General features: G+C 46.4%; 1 protein-coding gene across 7 annotated transcripts in view; it reads right to left on the bottom strand.

The window, feature by feature from the left end:
- TANC2 (tetratricopeptide repeat, ankyrin repeat and coiled-coil containing 2) overlaps positions 1–20828 on the bottom strand; it is a 163573-nt gene that overhangs the window by 50410 nt on the left and 92335 nt on the right. For all 7 annotated transcript variants that reach the window (XM_059868979.1, XM_059868982.1, XM_059868984.1 and 4 more), the window contains 5 exons: positions 19803–19989; positions 10761–11024; positions 8110–8235; positions 4709–4990; positions 1709–1842 (listed from right to left, as the gene is read on the bottom strand). In XM_059868979.1, the coding sequence (XP_059724962.1) occupies positions 1709–1842; positions 4709–4990; positions 8110–8235; positions 10761–11024; positions 19803–19989 (993 nt within the window). The remainder of the gene's footprint in view (positions 1–1708; positions 1843–4708; positions 4991–8109; positions 8236–10760; positions 11025–19802; positions 19990–20828) is intronic.

The raw sequence follows: 20828 nt of genomic DNA, 5'->3' as shown, positions 1-20828 counted from the left end.
TGCAGCACATGCTACCTGCCTGGCTATCTGTGTGCAGCAGGAAAGCAGACAGGACAAGACAGCATCTGGCACAAAAAGCCAAGCAAAACACGTCCTGGTAACAACTTCAAACAGAGACTTTTCTTGCTGTTTTCCTCTCTGAAGTGGGAGCAGGTGACAGGAAAGCATTACCTGCTCCCATCCTCCCAAAAAGTGGAGGAGGAGCAAGAGAAAACTCCTTGAATTTCGAAGCAATAGAATGGCACCTTCCCACCACCACAGAATTAGGGTTAAATCTCAGCAATACGATAAAATTCAAGCTGTAAATCTTACGTACATAAGTGACAGTGTTCCATATGTTCCATACAAACCATTCCTGCCAAAACAGCAAGTAATTTGTGTATTGTTCCAAAGGCTATGGTCTACTTTGGAGAATTTCCCAAAAAATTCCCAAGTGCACACAGAGCATTAACACTCAGCTTGTGCCTCCCCCAAGTACAGTACCTGCCCTTTTCAAACAAAACACTGCTCAAAGACTGGGCAATTCTGTTCTCAGTGCTGAAGAAAAACCACAATTATTTCAATAATTGTGTCATATCCTAACGTTTGCAATGAGAAAGTAGGGTGGCTGTGAAAGACAAACCCTCAGAGTAACAGGGAAGTGTATTTGATCTGGAGGGAGTTTCATTTTAGAGAAATAACCTCCCTGGGTACTAAAACTCCATCCAGAAGTCTCTCTCGAGGCTCCCCAGGCGAGCATTTGAACGCAGGGATTTTTCCAAGTGACGTCAAGAGGGAGAAGTTTCAAGGAGTGGCTTGAGAAGTTCCAAGGACTAAAGCTGCCCTTTTCCCAAAGAGCCCCCAGCCCTGAGCAGAAGGCCAACCTCCTCATGGCCCTTTTCCCCAGGAGCCCCCAACCCTGAGCAGGCAGTGCCATACTTGTGAGGCCAATCTCTGCATGGCCCTTTCCCAGGAGCACCCAGACCCTTTTCCCCAGGAGCCCCCAGCCCTGAGCAGGAGGCCAATCTCCCCATGGCCCTTTTCCCCAGGAGCCCCAAGCAGGCAGTGCCATACCTGCTAGGCCAATCCCCTCATGGCTGCCCTATTTCCCAGGAGCCCCCAGCCTCGAGCAGGTGCCACACCTGCAAGGCCAATCTCTCCATGGCTGCCCTTTTCCCCAGGAGCCGTCAGCCCGAGCAGGCAGTGCTGTACCTGTGAGGCCAATCTCCTCATGGCTGCCCTTTTTGCCAGGAACCCCCAGCCCTGAGCGGGTGCCATACCTGCTAGGCCAATCCCCTCATGGCCCTTTTCCCCAGGAGCCCCCAGGAGCCCCCAGCCCCGAGCGGGTGCCATACCTGCTAGGCCAATCTCCTCATGGCTGCCCTTTTTGCCAGGAACCCCCAGCCCTGAGCGGGTGCCATACCTGTGAGGCCAATCCCCTCATGGCTGCCCTTTTCCCCAGGAGCCCCCAGGAGCCCCCAGCGGGTGCCATACCTGCAAGGCCAATCCCCTCATGGCCCTTTTCCCCAGGAGCCCCCAGGAGCCCCCAGCCCTGAGCAGGCAGTGCCATACCTGCAAGGCCAATCCCCTCATGGCTGCCCTTTTCCCCAGGAGCCCCCAGGAGCCCCCAGCCCCGAGCGGGCAGTGATACCTGTGAGGCCAGTCTCCCCATGGCTGCCCTTTTCCCCAGGAGCCCCCAGGAGCCCCCAGCCCCGAGCGGGTGCCATACCTGTGAGGCCAGTCTCCTCATGGCCTCCTCCTGGCGCCGCCGCATCTCGGGCGTCCCCGGGCAGCTCCCGCTGGCGATGGACGCGTGGGCAGAGGGCGGCTGTGCCAAGGGCAGCTCCCGGTTGGCATCCACATCTGCCCAAGGAAAGAGGTTAGGAAGGACAAGCACTGAGATTATTATGGAAAACCAGGCAGCTGCTGCTTCCTAGGTTAAAAATACTTCCCACAAATCCTCTGGTTGGGATTTCAGGGATTTCCAGGCCAGAGGCTTCTCAAGAAACTTCTTCTGGAAGCAGAAAAGGACCACTAAGAAAAAGCCTTGGGTTTGTCTTATTCATCTTCCCCACTGTAATTTCATTGACTTCTAAATAATGACAATAATGGAGTGAACTGGGCCCTCTGGCAGGCTTTGCCTTCAGGTTTGGTGGATTTGAGTGCACAGCTCTCCTGCTCTCCCCTTCTGCCAACAGACCTTCCCTTGTTATGAACAATCACTGGTTAATTTGGTTCCAAGTCCTCCTTCAGCACAGACAGCCAATTTTTCTGAATTACAGGCCTATTTTCTAACATAAATAAACGAAGAGCCCCAGCTAATACAGCCATCTGAAGCCCATTAATTTAATCAGGGGGAGAGGAGCAGGAGCAGCACAAGGATCTGGAAAAGGCTTGCAAGCAAATAATAAATTATCCTGGAATTATCTCTGGCAAGTTTAACTGTGTCCTAGTGCATTTTAGCTGCTTCTTTTGCCTGGTAAAGCAGAAATTGGCTTTACCAGCAGATTGCTACAGAAGCTCATCCACCTGGCCTTTGTGGGTAACATTCCCAAACTATTTTTATTTTCATTTCAAAGTACTAATATGGAGGGTTTTTGAATGGCACCACAACATGCAGCACTTGGTGATGTCTAATTATTGATTATTTTAAGAACAACACCACTCTGAAGTGCAGTCTGTGCTGGCAGAGAATTCTCCTGACTGGATTGCTGCAGTGCATCCCTAAGCTTGACTGGAAATAATCATGCAAACAATGACCCATTTAATGGCAAACAACAGAGGAGAACGACTGCTGCCTCCATAATTAAACCCTGAATGTGTTAGAATGAGGCACGTTCTTGATTCTGAGCATAACACCACTGTCACCTGTATCAATTTTCTGAGAGGAATTAGAAGTATGAGGCTGCATTGAAGCCAGTTTAATTAGCTGATTGCACAACTGCCATAGCAGAGTCAGACCACCTGATTAGCACGTATTAATTAGCATAGATTTAATAAGCATAATAGATTTTTTTCAGCACGTGGAAAAAGAAATGACAAAGAAACTTATCACAAAATCAGAGATGAATCATAGAATATCCTGAATTGGAAGGGACCCGCAAGGATCTTGCAGAATAATTATTATCTTCTACAGCTAGACTTGTGATCTCTTTAGGAAATAAATTACTGATTAATTAATTACTGATTCTGAAGGTTTCCATCCTAATAACTAACGCTGAGAAATCATTCAGCTTTCAACTCCAGGGACACACTAGAGTGAACTAAACAATGTGTTAGGTGGGACCAAGGATCTCCATCATCTGTGGACAAAGGGTGCAAGGCACCCCATGTGAGAAATCCGGTTTTTAATCCAGAAGGAGTTAAGCACAGCCCTATCTTTAATGTCTCCAGGTGAGAAATCCAGTTTTTAGTCCAGAAGGAGTTTAGCACAGCCCTATCTTTAATGTCCCCAGGTGAGAAATCCAGTTTTTAGTCCAGAAGGAGTTTAGCACAGCCCTATCTTTAATGTCCACCATCATCCTAAGGAGACTGGGGACACACACTTGCAGCTGATGCACTGCAGAGCTGCAGGTAAAATATAGAAACAAGCCCTGCTTTCACTACACATTGTTTATTTAGCTCTGACAAGTGACACTGCTCAACATGCCAACCCCAGTGACATTTCAGCTCTTCTGATAGGGCAAGAGCACAGCATTTCCAGTAAACAGATTTAACTACAGCTTCACTGAGATACAGTGACCTACATCCTTAAAGATACCTTCAGGTACCTAACTCAGTATTTTTAGTCCTGTCTTACTCACTCACTGCAAGCTGAGTGATTTTAAAATGCTGTCATCTCTACCTGCAAACCTGCCAGTGAGCAGTGATGGGAATTGGATGGGACCAGAGGAGGTAGAGCAATCTTGGGTCCTGAGCCTACAGGGGCTCGTGAACCTGCATGGAATATTTACACCACGATTCAAGGAGATAAACAATCAGTATGGGAAGAAGAATGCATTGGCATGGATTCATAATCACAGAATACTAGCTGCCTGATCTGGCTGGAGATGGCATGAGCAGGGGGGACTGGACTACATGACCTTTAAAGGTCCCTTCAAACCCAAACCATTCTGTGATTCTATGATTCTAAAATTGGAGCCTTCCCAGCCAGAGATAGTCTGTGGTGTTTCTAAGCCAGACAAGTCAGACATAGACAATTCTGACTCTTCAAAAAGCAGCTTTGGAACAGGAGCAGTATAAAAGCTGCCGGAGGGACTCCAAGAGAGCTGAAGAGGGACTTTACACAAGGGCATGGAGGTGTAGGACAAGAGGGAATGGCCTCAAGCTGAAGGAAGGTAGATTTAGATTAGGAAGAATTTACATAAGGTATTGGAAGAAATTGTTCTCTGTGAGGGTAGGGAGGCCCTGGCACAGGTTGTCCAGGGAAGCTGTGGCCACCCCATCTCTGGAAGTATCCAAGGCCAGGCTGGATGAGGCTGGGAGCAACCTGGGATGGTAGAAGGTGCCTCTGTCTATAGCAGGAACGAGATCATCTTTAAAGTCCCTTCCAACCCAAACCATTCAGGGCTTCTATGACACATTTCTCAAAGGTCCTTCCTTTGCTCGCCAACAAAGACCAAGCTGATTCCTCGGGCCTGAAGAGAAACGGGATTATTTCAGCCAAGCCCACTCCAAAAGCCACCATAAAATCTCTGAGTTTTGGAGAGCCACGTGCTGCCATCCTTACGTTTTGGGGAGGCGTGGGGGCTATCTGAAGCGATCTGCCTCATCCTGGTGCCGTGGCAGCTGAGCGCCACCAGCCTGGAGATGATGGCGGTTTTGCCGAAGCCGATGTTGCCGACGATGACGACGCCGCGGTTGACGCTGGCGTTGGAGCTCTGCAGCTGCGCGTCGATCTCGTGGAACACCCAGTCCCGGCCCACGAACACGGACTCCGTGGTGATGCTGGGCACCTCGAAGAGCAGCGGCTTCAGGGAGATGTCGGGGGGTCTGTAGGGCGCGAAGCGCACTGGAAAGGGAGACAAGGGAAGAACGTCAACGTTCACGCCCGTTACCCTCAGATTTTCTGGAAAAATCCCTTCGCCAGTGTTGCAGTGGGATGTCATAGTTTGTCTCAGGTATCCCGATCCTCCCAAGTGCCAATCACCTCTCCTTCCCCCACCCTGACCCCTGCTGGGTGCTATCCTGACATTCCAGAAGGGTGTTGAGTGACTGGCAGGGTTCAAAAGATGCCTGGCATTCCTGGGGGTCCACTGGCCCACCCAGGTGCCCTTTCACCTGAGACCTGCCCACCCCGCACCTGGTTGGTGGGATCCCTACCCCTTCCCTCCTCCTCTCCCTGGGGTTAAAAGAGCCAGCAGCCATGTGGTTTGGGAGATCCTGTTAGAGCAGTTACGAGATTCAGAACCCTGCCACTGGAATAAAACTCTGGATCAAAACTCTCTGGCAGAATCGCACTCCTTTCCTTCACCTCGCCTTAAAGCATCTGCACAGGGGTAAAACTGCTCTGCATGTCTGGACTTGTCTCCAGCTGCAGCATCCACCAAGCCAGAGGTGTCTCTGAGGTGAAACCACTGCAGTTGCCACCTTTTGGTCAAGCAGCAGAGGCTGGTCAAGCCTGGACAAGCCCCATCTGGATATATATTGGTAATTATTCCAACACACCAGGATTTCTCTCCTGGGAAGCTGAGAAGCCTCAGAGAAAAAGGACAATTATTTGCTTCTCCTGTGTTTTGCTGCTTTAGAATGTGGTTTGAAGATGGTTTATCCAACAGGTGATTGTTTCATTGGTTTTGTGTGAATTATTTTTACTTGTTAGCCAATCACAGCCAAGCTGTGTTGAGGTGCTGGAAAGAGTGAGGAGTTTTTCATTAGTATCTTTTAGCTTTCTGTCTGTATCCTTTCTGTATTCTTGAACATTCTGTAGTATAGTTTAGTTTAGTATTCTTAATATATGTCTGCTGACATTTGCTTTCTGGAGAAGAAAACCCACAGTACATCACAGCCATCAGCCTGTGCCCTGGGTTACAGCAACCTGAAAAGCCTCAAATCCCCAGGGATGAAAATGGGGAAAGCAAAAATTGCCTTCCCCATCCTATTAAAAAGCTGTCACTGGGAAGAATCCTTATCACACTCTTAGTGTTGGGATTCCTCTATTGCTCCCTTGCTTAAAATAATTGATTTAACAAAAAATAGCAGAGACAATCTCCCATTTAGTCTCTCTCACTGGGATTTTGGAACCCTGGGAACAGACAGTGGGCTGTAATGTGTCCCCCAGCACAGGCCCACAAATGGCTTCACTATTTCAGCCCAGTGCCAAGACTAAGGATATTAAAACTAAACACAAGTTTAGGATTTCCAGCTGGAACAAAGAGCTGCAGTTTATAACAGCCCAGACTGATGCAATTTCACAGCAATAGCTGCAAAATGCAGCATTTCAGGGAAGAGCCCCCCCCTTGCATATGCAATGACATGCAAACATTTCCAAATAGTGAAATGGTTTGCTTTTTCACATCTTCTTCTCCCCTTCTTTTTAAAAACAGCACAGAACCTGAGGTAGGATAAGAAACAAAAGATTTGAAACACTGCTGCTATTCTCATGCAACTGTCACAAAAAGGGGAAAAAAACCCCAAAACGCAGAAGGAAACAATGTAGTGCAACAAGAGTTTCAAAAGTGTGTCTGGAAAACAATTTGATTCTGTTCCTACAATAAAGCTGAATGTTTTGGATGCAATCACTGCAAATTACACAGCCTTGGCAAGCTCCAGCCTCTGAACATATGGAAATTTGGTCTGTCAAACTTTGCTTTCTTCACTTACTGCCTGCTAATGCACTTCTAGAACTGCCTCAGCAGCCAGGAGGATTTCATTGCAGACTTCCATCCAAAGCTCACAAACCCACTCTTTGGAGGGGTCATGTCTTTGGTACAAAGTCCTGCCAGGCTGTACCAGGTCGAGCATGTTGGGTGAAAAGCCAGCCTGTGCCTTCCAGCTCCCCAGCTCCTCACCCTAAGATGGTGGGCTAAAAAAAAACCCCTAGAGAACAGGAAAGTTTCAGGTATGGCCAAAAGAAACCCCTGTTCTTTGCACAGGGGAGAATAAAGCAGTCTCATGGCACAGAAACAACCTGAAAATATCCCAAATGAGCTTTCTTGGCCACTTACTCATCTGTGCAACAAAAAAATGATGGGGCTGAAGCATTAGCCTGGTGATCTGCTGCAGACTCAGGACTGTCAGTGACAGCTTAAGCACGTGGTGGAAGACTGAGCTCAGACTAAAAGAGGGATGTAAGTTGAAGGGTGGGCTGAAATCCCAAGGAGATGGAGCAAACCGAGCTAGAGCTGCCTGGCAATAATAAGCAAAACACTAAAATGCCAGCCCTGGCTCCTCTTCTCATTGCTAATGTCTTGTTCGTGGAATTTGCCAAAAAGAACCACAAAAATGTCCCCTTCAAAAGGCTTTTTAGAACTCAAAGAGCTGCCTGAATACAGGCATTGTGAGCAACCCTACAGGCTGAGCTGGTGGCCTGATCCCTGCACTGGGCTCCTTCCCCACTGGCACACTGCAGAATGCAAGGGGCAACTGCAATCCCTGGCCTTGAGTGAAAAAATGAGACAAAACAGTAGTAGTCCATAAAATTTCTCATTTTTAATAACTTAGCAAATTATTAAGCCCAAGGAGACCAGCTGAGAGCTGGGGGTATTCATCCTGGAGAAGAGCCAAGAGAAGGCTCTGGGATGACCTTACTGCAGCCTCTCAGTGCCTAAAGATGCTCCAAGAGAGCAGGAGAGGGACTTTGGACAAGGGCCTGAAGGGACAGGACAGAGGGCAGGGTTGGATGAGATATTAGGAAGGAATTGCTCCCTGTGAGGCTGGTGAGGCCCTGGCAGAGGTGCCCAGAGCAGCTGTGGCTGTCCCTGGATCCCTGGCAGTGCCCAAGGCCAGGCTGGACAAACCTTGGAGCAGCCTGGGACAGTGGGAGGTGTCCCTGCCATGGCAGGGGTGGCACTGGGTGGGCTTTAAGGTCCTTTTCAACCCGAAACATTCTGAGATTCTGGTTTTGCCATGGACATGGATGAAGTTCCCCACAGAGGATGGGAAGCCCTGAGGGGCTGGTGGTGCTCCTACCTCGCAGGTCCTGCTGTGCCCGGGCGCTGGCCACGCTCTGCCGCGGCATGCGCAGCGAGGTGCGCAGGGGAGTGTGCCTCTGCTCGTCCAGGTAAGCCAGATCCTCCAGGTGGGCTGAGCTGGTGGCTGCCACGAGAAAGCAAAGGAGTCCATCACGCCTGCCTTCTGGATCTCATGCTCTGGTTACTGCATTTTTTCAGTTTTTAATGAAAATACATGGAGGCGTAAGAACCGTGAGACAACAGAGCTGATGTGAGCCAAGTACCATTTCCACTAGGAAGAAGTAAAGTGTTTGGGTGACTTTTTCTCATGCTTCCTTGGTATTTTCTCTGGTCTGGTCTCCTGTTGGTGCTCCCAAATAAAAAAAAGACAGATTCCACTATTCCAGGGTGCTCCAAGCCCTCTGCAAGCCAGCCTTGGACACTGCCAGGGATGCAGGGGCAGGCACAGTGGCTCTGTGTGTTGTAAGAACTGCACCCAGTTGTAAACTGCTCAGTGACACAATACATTCAGTGACTGTACTTTGTAGGCTGCTATAAAAATGGGTATTTTTGTGTTGTTTTGGAAGAGATTTGGGGAGAATCTTAAAAAAAAAAAAAAGAAAAAAAAAAGGAGGAAAACAAAAAAGAGGCAGCATGTGTAAGTGCTGCTATGCTTTGCTTCCCAAGAACAGACTGTATACAAACTCAACTATATTTAAAAAAAAAAACAAAAAAAAGAGAAGAACCTGTTTTAGCAAAGCTGTGAACTCATGATTACCTTAAAATGTGGAATACCATGGAATATCACAAAAGAAAGGCAGCTTTTTGCACCATTCCCAGCTACACTGTCTCCACACTGATGACCTTGAGGCTCAACATTAATACACCTCTTTTCTGGTGGGTTAGTTTTCAGTTGGATTAGTCAACTAATCTGGTTTATCAAGTGGTTACCCAACGTGTGTCACTGGAGCAAGGACATGGAATTGGCAGCTCAGCATTAACTCTTTGAGCAATGTCACATTTGCAGACAGACTTAAATCAACTCTGAAACTACACCTGGCTCTCCTTTCTCATCACTCAGGCACAAAGATAATGAAGTTAAACTCTTTGGTGAAAACCACCCTTATAAATCCACTACCTAAACCCCAGAATCTTCTGCTGCCATAAGCATAAAGGAGCTAATATGTGATCATTTGATGATAAAATGTTAAGCCAAATCTTCAATTCTCATCAGACTTATTTCCACGATTTCACCTGGGGTATGAACTGTGTTAGCTGACACAGAACTTCAAAGCAGCAAAATCTCTACCAAAAATAAACATCTAGGAGGAAAAGTTGTTCCTGAACTTTACTGGACAGATAGTTTCCCCCTGAAATAGTATTTGCCTCTAAGTGCACCAAGCAAGTCAACAACTTCCAAGGGCAATTAAATGAACACACATTTATTTAAATTTATGGGGCTCAGCCTACTCTGTTTGTCTTTACAGTGTCATTTATAAGGAATTCATCTAAAGCAAGCAGGCTATGGCAGCAGAGTTTTTGAGTTTTTTCTGTCCCCTCTCTTCAGCCTGAAATCTCAGGTTTTCAGTCTGTGCTGCACCTCCATGCTCTGGGTTTGTACTTCACCATCTATAAATCGAATTTGTGCATTGCTTTCAGGTCTGTGACCGGCCAAAGCAGAATTAAAAAGGAAAACTAATCCAGTTATGCAATGCAGCCTGGTTCACCAAGGGATGCTGATTTAACTGACAATATCCCAGGCTCTTTGGAGGATCTCTCAGAATTGTCTCTGGGTTTTCTGGAGCAGGAGTCAGAATTCAAAGTGTGGATTTCTCCACATGTCTCCACAGACACAGAGACAACAGGTTTTATCCCAGAGAAGCTACCCAGCAAGAAAAAAATATGGGGCAATAAAGGAACAGGGAGTCATTCCAGGCAAGCAGCTTTGCAGCAAAGCTTTAATATTTCTAATCCCATCTCTTTTTCTGCCCTGCTGTTACCAGCTTCAGGGGAAGGCTCAGCAGGCTGGTAAAAGACATCAATAAGGTATGGCACAAGATCACTTAGAAATGTTTCAAAGAACAAACATGAATTGAAATGAAATGAATGTTGATTTTATGCCAAGAAAAAAAATGTCAGTCACTAGCAAACACCAAGTGCTGTGAGGTGTGAGATGTTTGGGGCACAGTCCACCAGGAGCCACGGGACCCAGAGCAGATCTCCTGCAGACAGAAAGTGCCACCACTCTCCTAACTCCAGAGCTCTTCAGAGAACATGAGACAGGTTATTTTACTTGCAATGAATCCTCTGAAACAGTAGAAATGGCTTTGATGGCGTGGCACCTTAAACCCAAGACATTTGCATTATAATGACAGTAAAGAATCTGGCTTTTTCTTTTTAAACATATTCTCCCATAATCTTGTGTACAATTTTGTAAGAAAGTGATCATAAACTGCTGAAATAACCATTAAACACCATCAGAAACAGTTTTCCACAGAGGAAATTTTCATTTAGAACCAATAAATCAAACAAAACCCCAATTTTTGTCATTCTTAAGTACGATGACTCCAGGAAGGAGATTTCTTTTTGGATAAGGAAACACAAGAAGGGCTGTGGCATCTGTGTGCTGTGTCTGGCTCTGACCTAAAGGCACAAACATGAATTCCTTACCTGCTACTGAATTTGGCCGTGGCATAAGGTACAGAGGAATTGACTGCACTGACTGGGACAGGACTGTCTCCAGGTTCCTCTCGGGGATTTTGTTCAGGCTGTAGGTGGAGGCTGACATGTTCTCATCCACACGGTACAGGCACGAGTCCATGCTGGATTTCTGGGATTGCCACTGCTTCAGGTTTCCCCCAGATCCAAGTTCCTTACTGCTTTCCCCTCCGTATTTCGTACGTTCCACATTCTCAGAGTAACTTGTCAATGTGGCTTGAAGGAAGAAATGATAAACAAAATGAGGAACAAAGAAAGAACGGCTTGAACACACACTGTCGATGCTGAGCTGAGCCAGGCACGAGCCAAAAATCATCTCCATCATATTTTCCCCATCCACATAAATCAGAGATTATGGATTTTAGTTTAATGATACTGTTTCTGCTTATGACTTCTAAAAGAACATTTAAGCTCTAATGTTTTGGCTCATACTGTTAAAAGCCATTTGTAATTACAAAGAGTATTAAAAATTCTGTGCTGCATTGTATTCAAATACACCATTCCAGAGAGAACAGAAATTATTTAGGAGGAAACATTACCACAGCTCCTCATGTCTTTTAATTGACATCACAGTTTCTACCTTTCCTTTTCCAGGGAATGTTTGCAGAAGTTTGCAAGGTCTGACACTGAGAAGCCTCCACTGACCTGCCAGAAGAGCCAGCTCCCATGGACTGGTTTGGTTCAGACACTGAACCCCTTGTCTCATTTGACTGACAGCAAGTTTTTATGAAGCTTCAGCTGTGATCCACTCAGTCTGCCCTCCATTATTTCATTTTACAGATGAGGACTGCTGCTATATTGACTTTCCTACTGAGAAGTGACAACACTCAATTGATCCAGAACATCCCTATGGCCTCCCCATTTGTAGTTTCTCTTCTGGCTTGCAGTGTAGCTGCCCCTGGCTGTAAATCCCTTTGGGCTATTGACTTTTCTCTCATCTTTAGTCCCCAGTATATTCACTCAAGGTCATAATCTTAGTTACAAGTTGGAACAAGGTTCCAACACTCACACCAGCTTATCTGAGAGTTAGAGAATCACAGAATGGTCTGGGCTGGAAGGGACCTTAGAGACCACCCAGCCCCACCCCCTGCCACGGGCACCCTCCACCCTGCCAGGGTGGTCCAAGCCCTGCCCAGCCTGGCCTTGGACACTGCCAGAACAGAGCAGAAGGAAGATGGGATAGTGGAAGCCACAGCTTCTCTGGGAAACCTCTTCTTTATCCATCCTAACAGACCCCACAGCACCTTCAATCTTCAGCCCTACTTCTATGGCCTGGTCAATATTGGGTTTCCTTCTAAGGAGTGGGCTCAGTATCTTTGCATCCCATCAAATGTTCCAAAATTTAGTTGGTTGCAACGTATTTTGAAATTTAAAACCAACACTTGAAACTGCTAAGAACTGGTATTTGTTGGCATTTATACATAGGCTTGCTGTCAGGTAAACATATTTATGATTTAGGATAAGAAAATCAGATAAAACCAGAAAACAGCTATTCACACTTTTCTCTTGCTCCCTCAAATTGTCTGAGAAAAATCTTTGAAACTATTCTCTATTAAAAAAGTCCATTTCAAAGACTGGGTTTGCAGGGCAAGGCATGCCATGTTTGCTATCCACAGAAAAAAATCCCCATTGATCCATTAGGATCCGTTAGAACCCGTTCATTTTAAAAGCCTATCTCAGTGTGTGTCTAATTAGTCTCTGTAGAAACAAATCAGCAGCTGACATCAGTCATCTTCCAATACATCAAACTGAGGAAAAACAAAATAACCATGTGTCAAAATCAGTTTTCTTTAAGTGAAACAACAAAAAAGAAAAAAGAGCTATTAAGTCCTGCTGCCCCTTTTTCTAATCAACAATTTGTGTTCATTCTAAACATAATTTTCTCTGGTTTACACTAAAGCTGTTTTATGTGCAAACTCATCATTGAAGGAGATATTTAGGACTGTTCCCTGTGGATTAATTTACCTGCTGAACAGCCCTGGATGATCTAAGTGCTGCTACACATGCTGAAGTGATGGCTCTATGGATTTAATCTCTTCTAGGAGCTATTTTAAACCAAAATAATTTAAACTTCAGTTAAAAAGCAAAAGCATCAGGTTAGCTGTGAGTCAGCAACATGAACTGACATGCTGAGCACATCTCCCATAGTGGGACCCCCAGGGCTGCTCAGACACTACACCTTCACTGAGACAACTGGAGAAAGCAAATTTCAGGAAGATAATTTCAGAAAATTTACATTACCTACAACTACTAAGATGCAGAGTGATGTTCAGGGGAGAAAAGCTGTGAACACCAGATTGGCAGATAAATACAATGAAAGTGCAAAGATTTGGGCAGCCCTGAAATAGTCAGGGAGTTGGATCAGGTGGTCATTGTAGGTGCCTTCACACTGAAATAGTCTAGTCTAGTCTAGTCTATTCCATCCTATTCTATTCCATTCCATTCCATCCCATTCCATTTCCTTCTTTTCCATTCCATTCCATTCCATTCCATTCCATTCCATTCCATTCCATTCCATTCCATTCCATTCCATTCCATCCCATTCCATTCCATCCCCATTCCCATTCCCTTCTTTTCTATTCCATTCCATTCCATTCCATTCCATTCCATCCCACCCCATTTTATCCCATTCCCATTCCCTTTTGTTCCATTCCTTTCCTTTCCTTTCCATTCCATTCCATTCCATCCCACCCCATTTTATTCCATTCCCATTCCCTCTTTTTCCATCCCATCCCATCCCATCCCATCCCATTCCATTCCATTCCATTCCATCCCATTCCATCCCATCCCATTCCCATTCCCTTCTTTTCCATTCCATTCCATTCCATTCCATTCCATTCCATTCCATTCCATTCCATTCCATTCCATTCCATTCCATTCCATTCCATTCCCTTTTTTTCCATTCCTTTCCATCCCATCCCATCCCATCCCATTCCATTCCATCCCACCCCATTTTATCCCACTCTCATTCCTTTTTTTTCCATTCCATCCCATCCCATCCCATCCCATCCCATCCCATCCCATCCCATCCCATCCCATCCCATCCCATCCCATCCCATTCCATTCTGACAGGATGAGAGAAAACAGCCTCAAGTTGCACCAAGGAAGGTGAAGGTTGGACTTTAGGGAAAATTTCTTCCCTGAAAGGGTGGTGAAGTCCTGGAACAGGCTGTCCAGGCCAGTGATGGAATAACCATCCCTGGAAACATTAAAAAAACATGTGGATGTGGTATCTGGGGACAGTGCAAGGGGACTGGAATTAACTGGTCCTTAAAGGTCCCTTCCAACACAAACCACCCTATATTTCTATGATTTTTAAACACAAGGATGCCTCATTAATCAAAAGCTCAAAAAAAAATGCAACTTTGAACTGACAGCGTGCTCTAAACTGAGAAGAGATCAACTGATGAACTCAAATCTATCAAAGAGCAGGAATTTTTGCCTTGAGCCACCTGCAGAGAGGCAGATCCTTCAAGCCCAGTCTCCAAGGGACAGGTGGGACACGCTGGGGGTGCCACAGGGGCACCAGAGGCTATAGAAGAACACTTGAGGCTCTTCAATTACTAAATCCAGACCAAAAGCACAACCCTGGTGAAAATAAAATCAGAACTTGGCCATGCCTGGGTCCTGCTCCATCAGATCATGCTGACCACAGTGTGTGCTGGTGAGCTGGGAGCAAACAAGGAGAAGGATGGGACAGTGTGTGAGTCACACACAGAGCAAGAGAAACCTGACAGGCACAAACAGCTGAGGTTCTCTACAGCACCCAAGTAACACCACAGGGACATAAATACAGATTTATGTGTGTGTGCATATAGATTGTGTATTTATAGATACAGAGCTGGGTCTCCAGTCTCCACTGGTGCAGTCTCACTGACAGAATTTGAGGCATCCAGATCATGTGAGTGCTGGAAAAGACACAGTGAATGCTATCCCATGGAAAGCCCCCGGGGTGAGTGTGCAGGCAGGGCAGTGCCTGTCTGCAATCCTGTCTGCAGCTTTTTTCTGGGATTTGCTGAATCTCTCAGTCCCCATGACCCCAACCCACCCACAGCACCACCTGCACCAGCTTCAAGCAGCTTTGCAGGCACATGGACTGTGGTGCCAGGAGGGAACACACTCCAGAAGAGATGCAGTCACTCCACAATCCCACCCTGCTTTGAGCACTGAAGATTTACTCCTGTGTTTCCTCTGTCAAACTTTCCTTTTTCCAACGTGGCTTGTTTCCCTTGGAAACTAAAGTTCTGATTGGAACTTTTTGCAAATAACATGGGTGAAATATTTTAATTTCTTTGGGGAAATCACAGAGCTGCACTGAAGCAGCAGCAGCCCCCTCCAGACAGCACCTCAGCACTACAAACAGCACTCCACGTCTCAAGACAGTTCTGTCTATTTACAGGCCACAAATATTATTTCTCACTTAGCTGCAAGCTGGCCTATGCCCTGGGAGGTTTTCAACTGAATGTGTCTCTAGTCAAACACACAAGGGAATTTTTACCATCCCATCCAATTCTCCTTGAGGCAAAGACCATGCCTGGAAAACATCAACCCTTACATTCACCTTCCAGCTGTAAATGTGGGAGAAGCAGTTTGTGCAGGTCCCACGTGACAATGACCAACAGCTGTATCATTAATTAGATGTAAAGATTTATAGTGCCTCAAGTAAGAAACAGGGATTTTGTTGATTTACAGAAATAACTGCAGCAAAGCAATGACCTTTCATATGCTGCTCTGCAACGAGCTCCAAACCCAGCCTGAATTAACCTCATTTCACTTCAGCACCTCTTGCCTCATTCCATTAGAGATGTCCCAGCTAACACGTACAAGCTGGCAAGGAGTGAAATAAATTTTTTACCCTAATCTACATAAGCCTCCATAAACTCAGCCACAGAAGGATACACCTAAATATAGTCACATCACCCCAGACCACTCCAGCTGCCAAACAGAAAAACTTGGCAGGCAGAAAGTGGAAGTCCAAACGGTTCCCAAGGGCAGGCAGCAGCCTCGTGCAGTCACACACTGTCTGTGCCACAACAACCTTGGGGCACCTTTAGAACATTATTCCCTGCTGGACACCACCAGGCAGTGAGTTTATGGCATCTCCACACAACAAAACCCAATCCCAAAACCCCCGAGGTGTGTCCTGCTCAAGGCTTGAGGCCAAAATCCACACCACTGGCTGGATGTTTAACTTCTGGTCTCAAACAGGAGAAAAAGAAAATGAAGATTACTGGCTTAATTCACATAAACAATCCCACAAATAGACAGGCATTAAACAGGTAAAGCCATTTCTGTGTCAGGCCTGGGGGAGTTATAAATCATGGTGAGCACGCAAAGGGTCTTAAAACAAAATGAAAAATACCTCGACAGTAGCATCACCTGACCCCAAATCCATCCTGTGCTAAATCTGAATTCCCTGCTGCACCACCTGACAAGCAGGATGAGGAATGGGATAAAGAATGGGATGACAAATGGGCTGACTGCCTTGCAGGGCTCTATCCTGGCTGCTACTCAGGCTAGAAATGCAAGGTCTGGGTAAAACAGAACGAGACCCCCCCACCTCCTGGGCCCAGCTCCCTGCAAACACTGGGAGACAGAACAAAGTTTCTGTTTAGAAACTGCAATTATTACTTGCAGAAACAAGGTAATTAATGTTGTAAAGCACACTCCAGTACTGTAAACATGAAAGAAATCTGTTACAAAGGTCCCAACTCTACAGAGGTAGCAGCCTTAATGATCATTCCCCAACTCTCTTTGGGGAATGAGCCCAACTAGAAACCACTGAGATTCAAAAAAAGATCTGTAATTCTCAGAAATGTTATTCATTATTAACAGAGCATTTCATAATACTGATGAGAATGTCAGAATTCAAATGCTTTAACTGTAAGATCACAAAAATATTTAACCTGAGTTAAATTTATCTTGATGTGCCTTTTGAGCTTTGTTCCCTTTTCCCAGCAGATGAAGTTGGAAACAAATCCATCTTGTTTCATTGTCAGCAGCATCTATTCTGCAGAGCAGCATCTATTTTGTTTAGCAGGCACTTGGAGAAATTTATTAACAAACCTATTTTTAACCCAAAATCACATACATCTGTAGAAGGCAGTATCTTGATGAAAGCTTAGGAATAAAAGGAAAAAAAATAGCAAAAAAAGAGTAACTGGAAGAAGCTACAAGCCAGGGATTCCCAGGAGGGAATAAGGCTCCTTTATATATTATTTGCCATCAAATAAATCCACAAAATCTAAGTGAAGACATCCATAGAGTGCCAGACCTGTGCACTTCACCCCAGCAGCAGGGCCAGAGGATTTCCACTGTCACTTTGAAGCTGCTTTCCCCTCCTGCCCGTGTCCCTGCACAGGATGATCCCTGACACTGCAGCAGGGAGCAGAGGGCAGATCAGGAAGTGAGTTTTTGAGAGCAAGTGAGTTTTTGGGGATGCTGTGGTCAAACCAATAGGTGCTCAGATTTGAATATTGGCACCTGGTGTGGCCACTGAGGACGTGGATACACCTCTGAGATCACAGGGGGTTAAAAGCTGAGAACTCCTGGGGGAAACTCTTGGGAGAGAGATCAGAGCTGCCCTGCCCTCTGAGCTCATCAACAAGATCACAGCAATGTCTCCACCCAGCAAGAAGGAAACACAAGAGGGTTCAACTGTGATTCCTGGGGAAGCCTGTGCTGCAAGAGGGACTCCTCTCTCCTTGATGAACTGAGAATTGATGATCTGAAGGGTGGTGCTGGACTGAGAGTTGGTGATCTGAGGGTGGATGGATTGGAAATTTGGTGGGGGGGGAGGAGGAATGTTTTTGGAAGGTTTTTATCCTGAGTTTTGTGTGTTTCTTTTATAGTTGTAGGTTAATAAAGTTTTTCCCTTTTATTCCTAAGCTGGACCTGCTTTGCTCTGTTTCTGATCCCATCTCACAGCAGACACCAGGGAAGAAGTATTTTCATGGGGGGCACTGGCATTGCACCAGGCTCAAACCATGACATCATCTCAGGCAAAAAGTGTGGCCCCATTTCAACTTGAACACCCTTCTACAGGAAGGTGCCACATGGAAAACAACCATTCCTTAGGAGACTGCTGCTAATGATGGAAAGTGCTGCCTGGACATCACTTGGATCAGCTTTGCATTCTGGCAAGAAAAGTTTGCTGGTTATTTCAAAGGATTTCTAAGTCTGGTGGAGGTTTTCCTGTACTCTGCTGCATTCCAGCAGCAAAGTTTCCATGCTCACACTGGAGGGGCTGGGAGGTGCAAAGTTCCCTCAGAGCAGCACATGATTCTTTGACCAGTTTTCTTTTCAGTAGCAGATTTTTGAACATTAACAGTTGGCTGCTTTTACATAGTGAGAGCCAAAAAATCCTGGAAGCTACTCAGAGGTTACAGTCAGGTCAGGATTGTCACCAGCCATGCTGTTTTACATGGAAAGGATCTCGTGGCATCCAGGAGAAAGGGCTGACTTGCTCCTACCTCTGCTCTTGTCTCACCTTCTCCCCCTTCCCCACTGCTTTTCTTTTACAAATAAAGAATATCTGAATTTGAGGATCCAGACCTTGTAAGTTTTTTTTATCCTTTCAACCTTTGCTCAGCTCTTAGAACCCAGGGACAGCTTGGGCAGAGGCAGGACCCAGCTGGGATCCAACACCCACCTGCACTCACTGTGACCCTCCAGCCCAGCCCAGCTCTGGGGCTGGATGTGGGAGAAGGTGCAGCTCTGAGGGTGGGATCTGGTGAGCAGGGAAGTGAGGGGGTGGGATCCTGCAGTGACTTTGCCAGGATTCATTAACCTACTTCAGCACACAGCTCAGAATAGCTCACCCATTTGCATTTTAAGATCACGCAGGCAGAAGTGCTGCAAGGGTTGCTGTGGCATCCAGGAGCTGAACTAAGCCCAGATTCCCTGATCAGCCAAGCAAAATGTTAACCACTAGTGCAACTAACCTCCCTCAATTATCAACCTGCCTTTCTCTTCTTTTTTTTTTTTAACACTACAGAAATTGTTAGCAAAATAAAATCTTCTTAAATTGGGGAAATACTCAATCTAGAACATGTGGCAAAGACACCCAAGTGACAATCACCCTGTTTGATATCATATAAACATTAATGTTTTCCCATTATGCCTGTACAGTTACTGAACAAAATTAATCTGTGTATATTTTCTCCAGATTCTTTACACCTGCAACCCACAGATCACTCAAATGAAAAACCTGCTACAGCACCTACAGAAATTCACTGAAATTTGTGATAATTTAGTTCAGCTCCTGCCCAAGGCTCCCTCTTGTACCACTTAAACAATTTCCAAAAGTAAATTAATTGATGCAAAGTTACCAACTTCATACATCCCAATTTTCACCAACTACTATGAATTTTACCTATGAGGAATGGAAGATGGAGGGGTACAGATCACCTTGGTCACTGCAGTATAAACCTGAATAATAAACCTGAATAAAAAACCTTTCCCCTAATGAGCAATCACAGATAAATAATATTATCTAAACAGAGCACAGCATCCAGCCCTGGGGTCCCCATGACACAGCTGGGGTGGGTCCAGAGCAGGTCACTGAGTTGATGACATGCCTGGAATCCCTCTGCTCTGGAGCCAGGCTGGGAGAGCAGGGGTTTTTCAGACTGGAGAAGGCTCCAGGGAGACCTCAGAGCCCCTTCTGGTGTCTAAAGGGGCTCCAGGAGAGCTGGAGAGGGAGGTTGGACAAAGGCCTGGAGAGACAGGACAAGGGGGAATGGCTCCCACTGCCAGAGGGCAGGGATGGATGGGATACTGGGAAGGGATTGCTCCCTGGGAGGGTGGGCAGGCCCTGGCACAGGTGCCCAGAGCAGCTGGGGCTGCCCCTGGATCCCTGGCAGTGCCCAAGGCCAGGCTGGACACGACTTCACCTGGGGCAGTGGGAGGTGTCCCTGCCCGTGGCAGGGGGTGGCACTGGATGGGCTTTAGGATCCCTTGGCGAGGAGGAGGAGGAAGAGGAAGAGCACTCACCGATGATGCCGCTGTCTCTGCTCTCCAGCGTGGATGTGGGGCTGGTGACAGCCCCATAGGTGCAGTCCTTGGCTGTGACAGTGGCACTGACAGGGGGCAGGGTGGAGCAGGGGCTGCTGGCTGGTGGCGAGGCCGTGCTGCTGGTCAGGGTGGAGCAGGGGCTGATGCGCTGCGTCACCGCTGAGCTCTGCAAAACCAAACAGCAGGAACACATCACTCACCACGGGCACTGCCAGGGGGGAAGGCTTTCTCTAGCTCACACTTGAGGATTTGCTTTGTCTGGTGAGGTTAAGAAGTGCTTTATTTCAAAGTTTGAAATGAAAACATCCGCTGGGCCACCCCCCACCTGGGGCAGACACTGGGCTCGTTTTCTCCTTCACGCTTCAGAGATCCCAGCCTCCGTGCTCAACAGGAGCCACAGGAAATGTAAATAGTGGTATTTATCAAAAGCCTGATCCCATACTTGATCAGGAGTTTTGGTCGTTTTGTTAGCACTGAACTGGAAGCTTAAAAGAAAAAAGCACAAATAAGCAAAAACTGTGACAGAAAGGTAAATTTGGTGCTTCTGTTTAAGTGGAGAGCTCTGGGGTGGGAAACACACAGTGTGATCTCACCTTTACTTACAGTTACAATCACCATATCCAGGAAATCCCACAAAGACCTCTGGGCCACTTCCATCTGCTCAGAATCCTTGTGGGGCTGCAGTTTTTATTTTGCTCTATAAATGTTTCCTCCATTCCAGGAAAACAACAGAGATCCTTTATCTAGATACCAGATGGCCCTTCCCTGCCCAGGCACGCTTTTCCCACCAGAGAAAGTTGAAACAAGCCCCAAATAATATGGAAAATAAAGCAGCAAAAAGAAGATGCTGTTTTAAAGGTGATTTTTGGTAAGACCCTACAGGACACTGTGTGCAAGGAACTTGGAGGAGTTTATCCTGGAGGAACACCCTCAATAATATGGAAAATAAAGGAGCAAAAAGAAGATGCTGTTTTAAAGGTGATTTTTGGTAAGACCCTACAGGAC

The sequence above is a fragment of the Haemorhous mexicanus genome, chromosome 28 (assembly GCF_027477595.1).
Source record: "Haemorhous mexicanus isolate bHaeMex1 chromosome 28, bHaeMex1.pri, whole genome shotgun sequence".
NCBI classification, from domain to species: domain Eukaryota; kingdom Metazoa; phylum Chordata; class Aves; order Passeriformes; family Fringillidae; genus Haemorhous; species Haemorhous mexicanus.
Note: the sequence above shows the minus strand (reverse complement) of the source record. Positions and strands in the feature narration are given on the sequence as shown.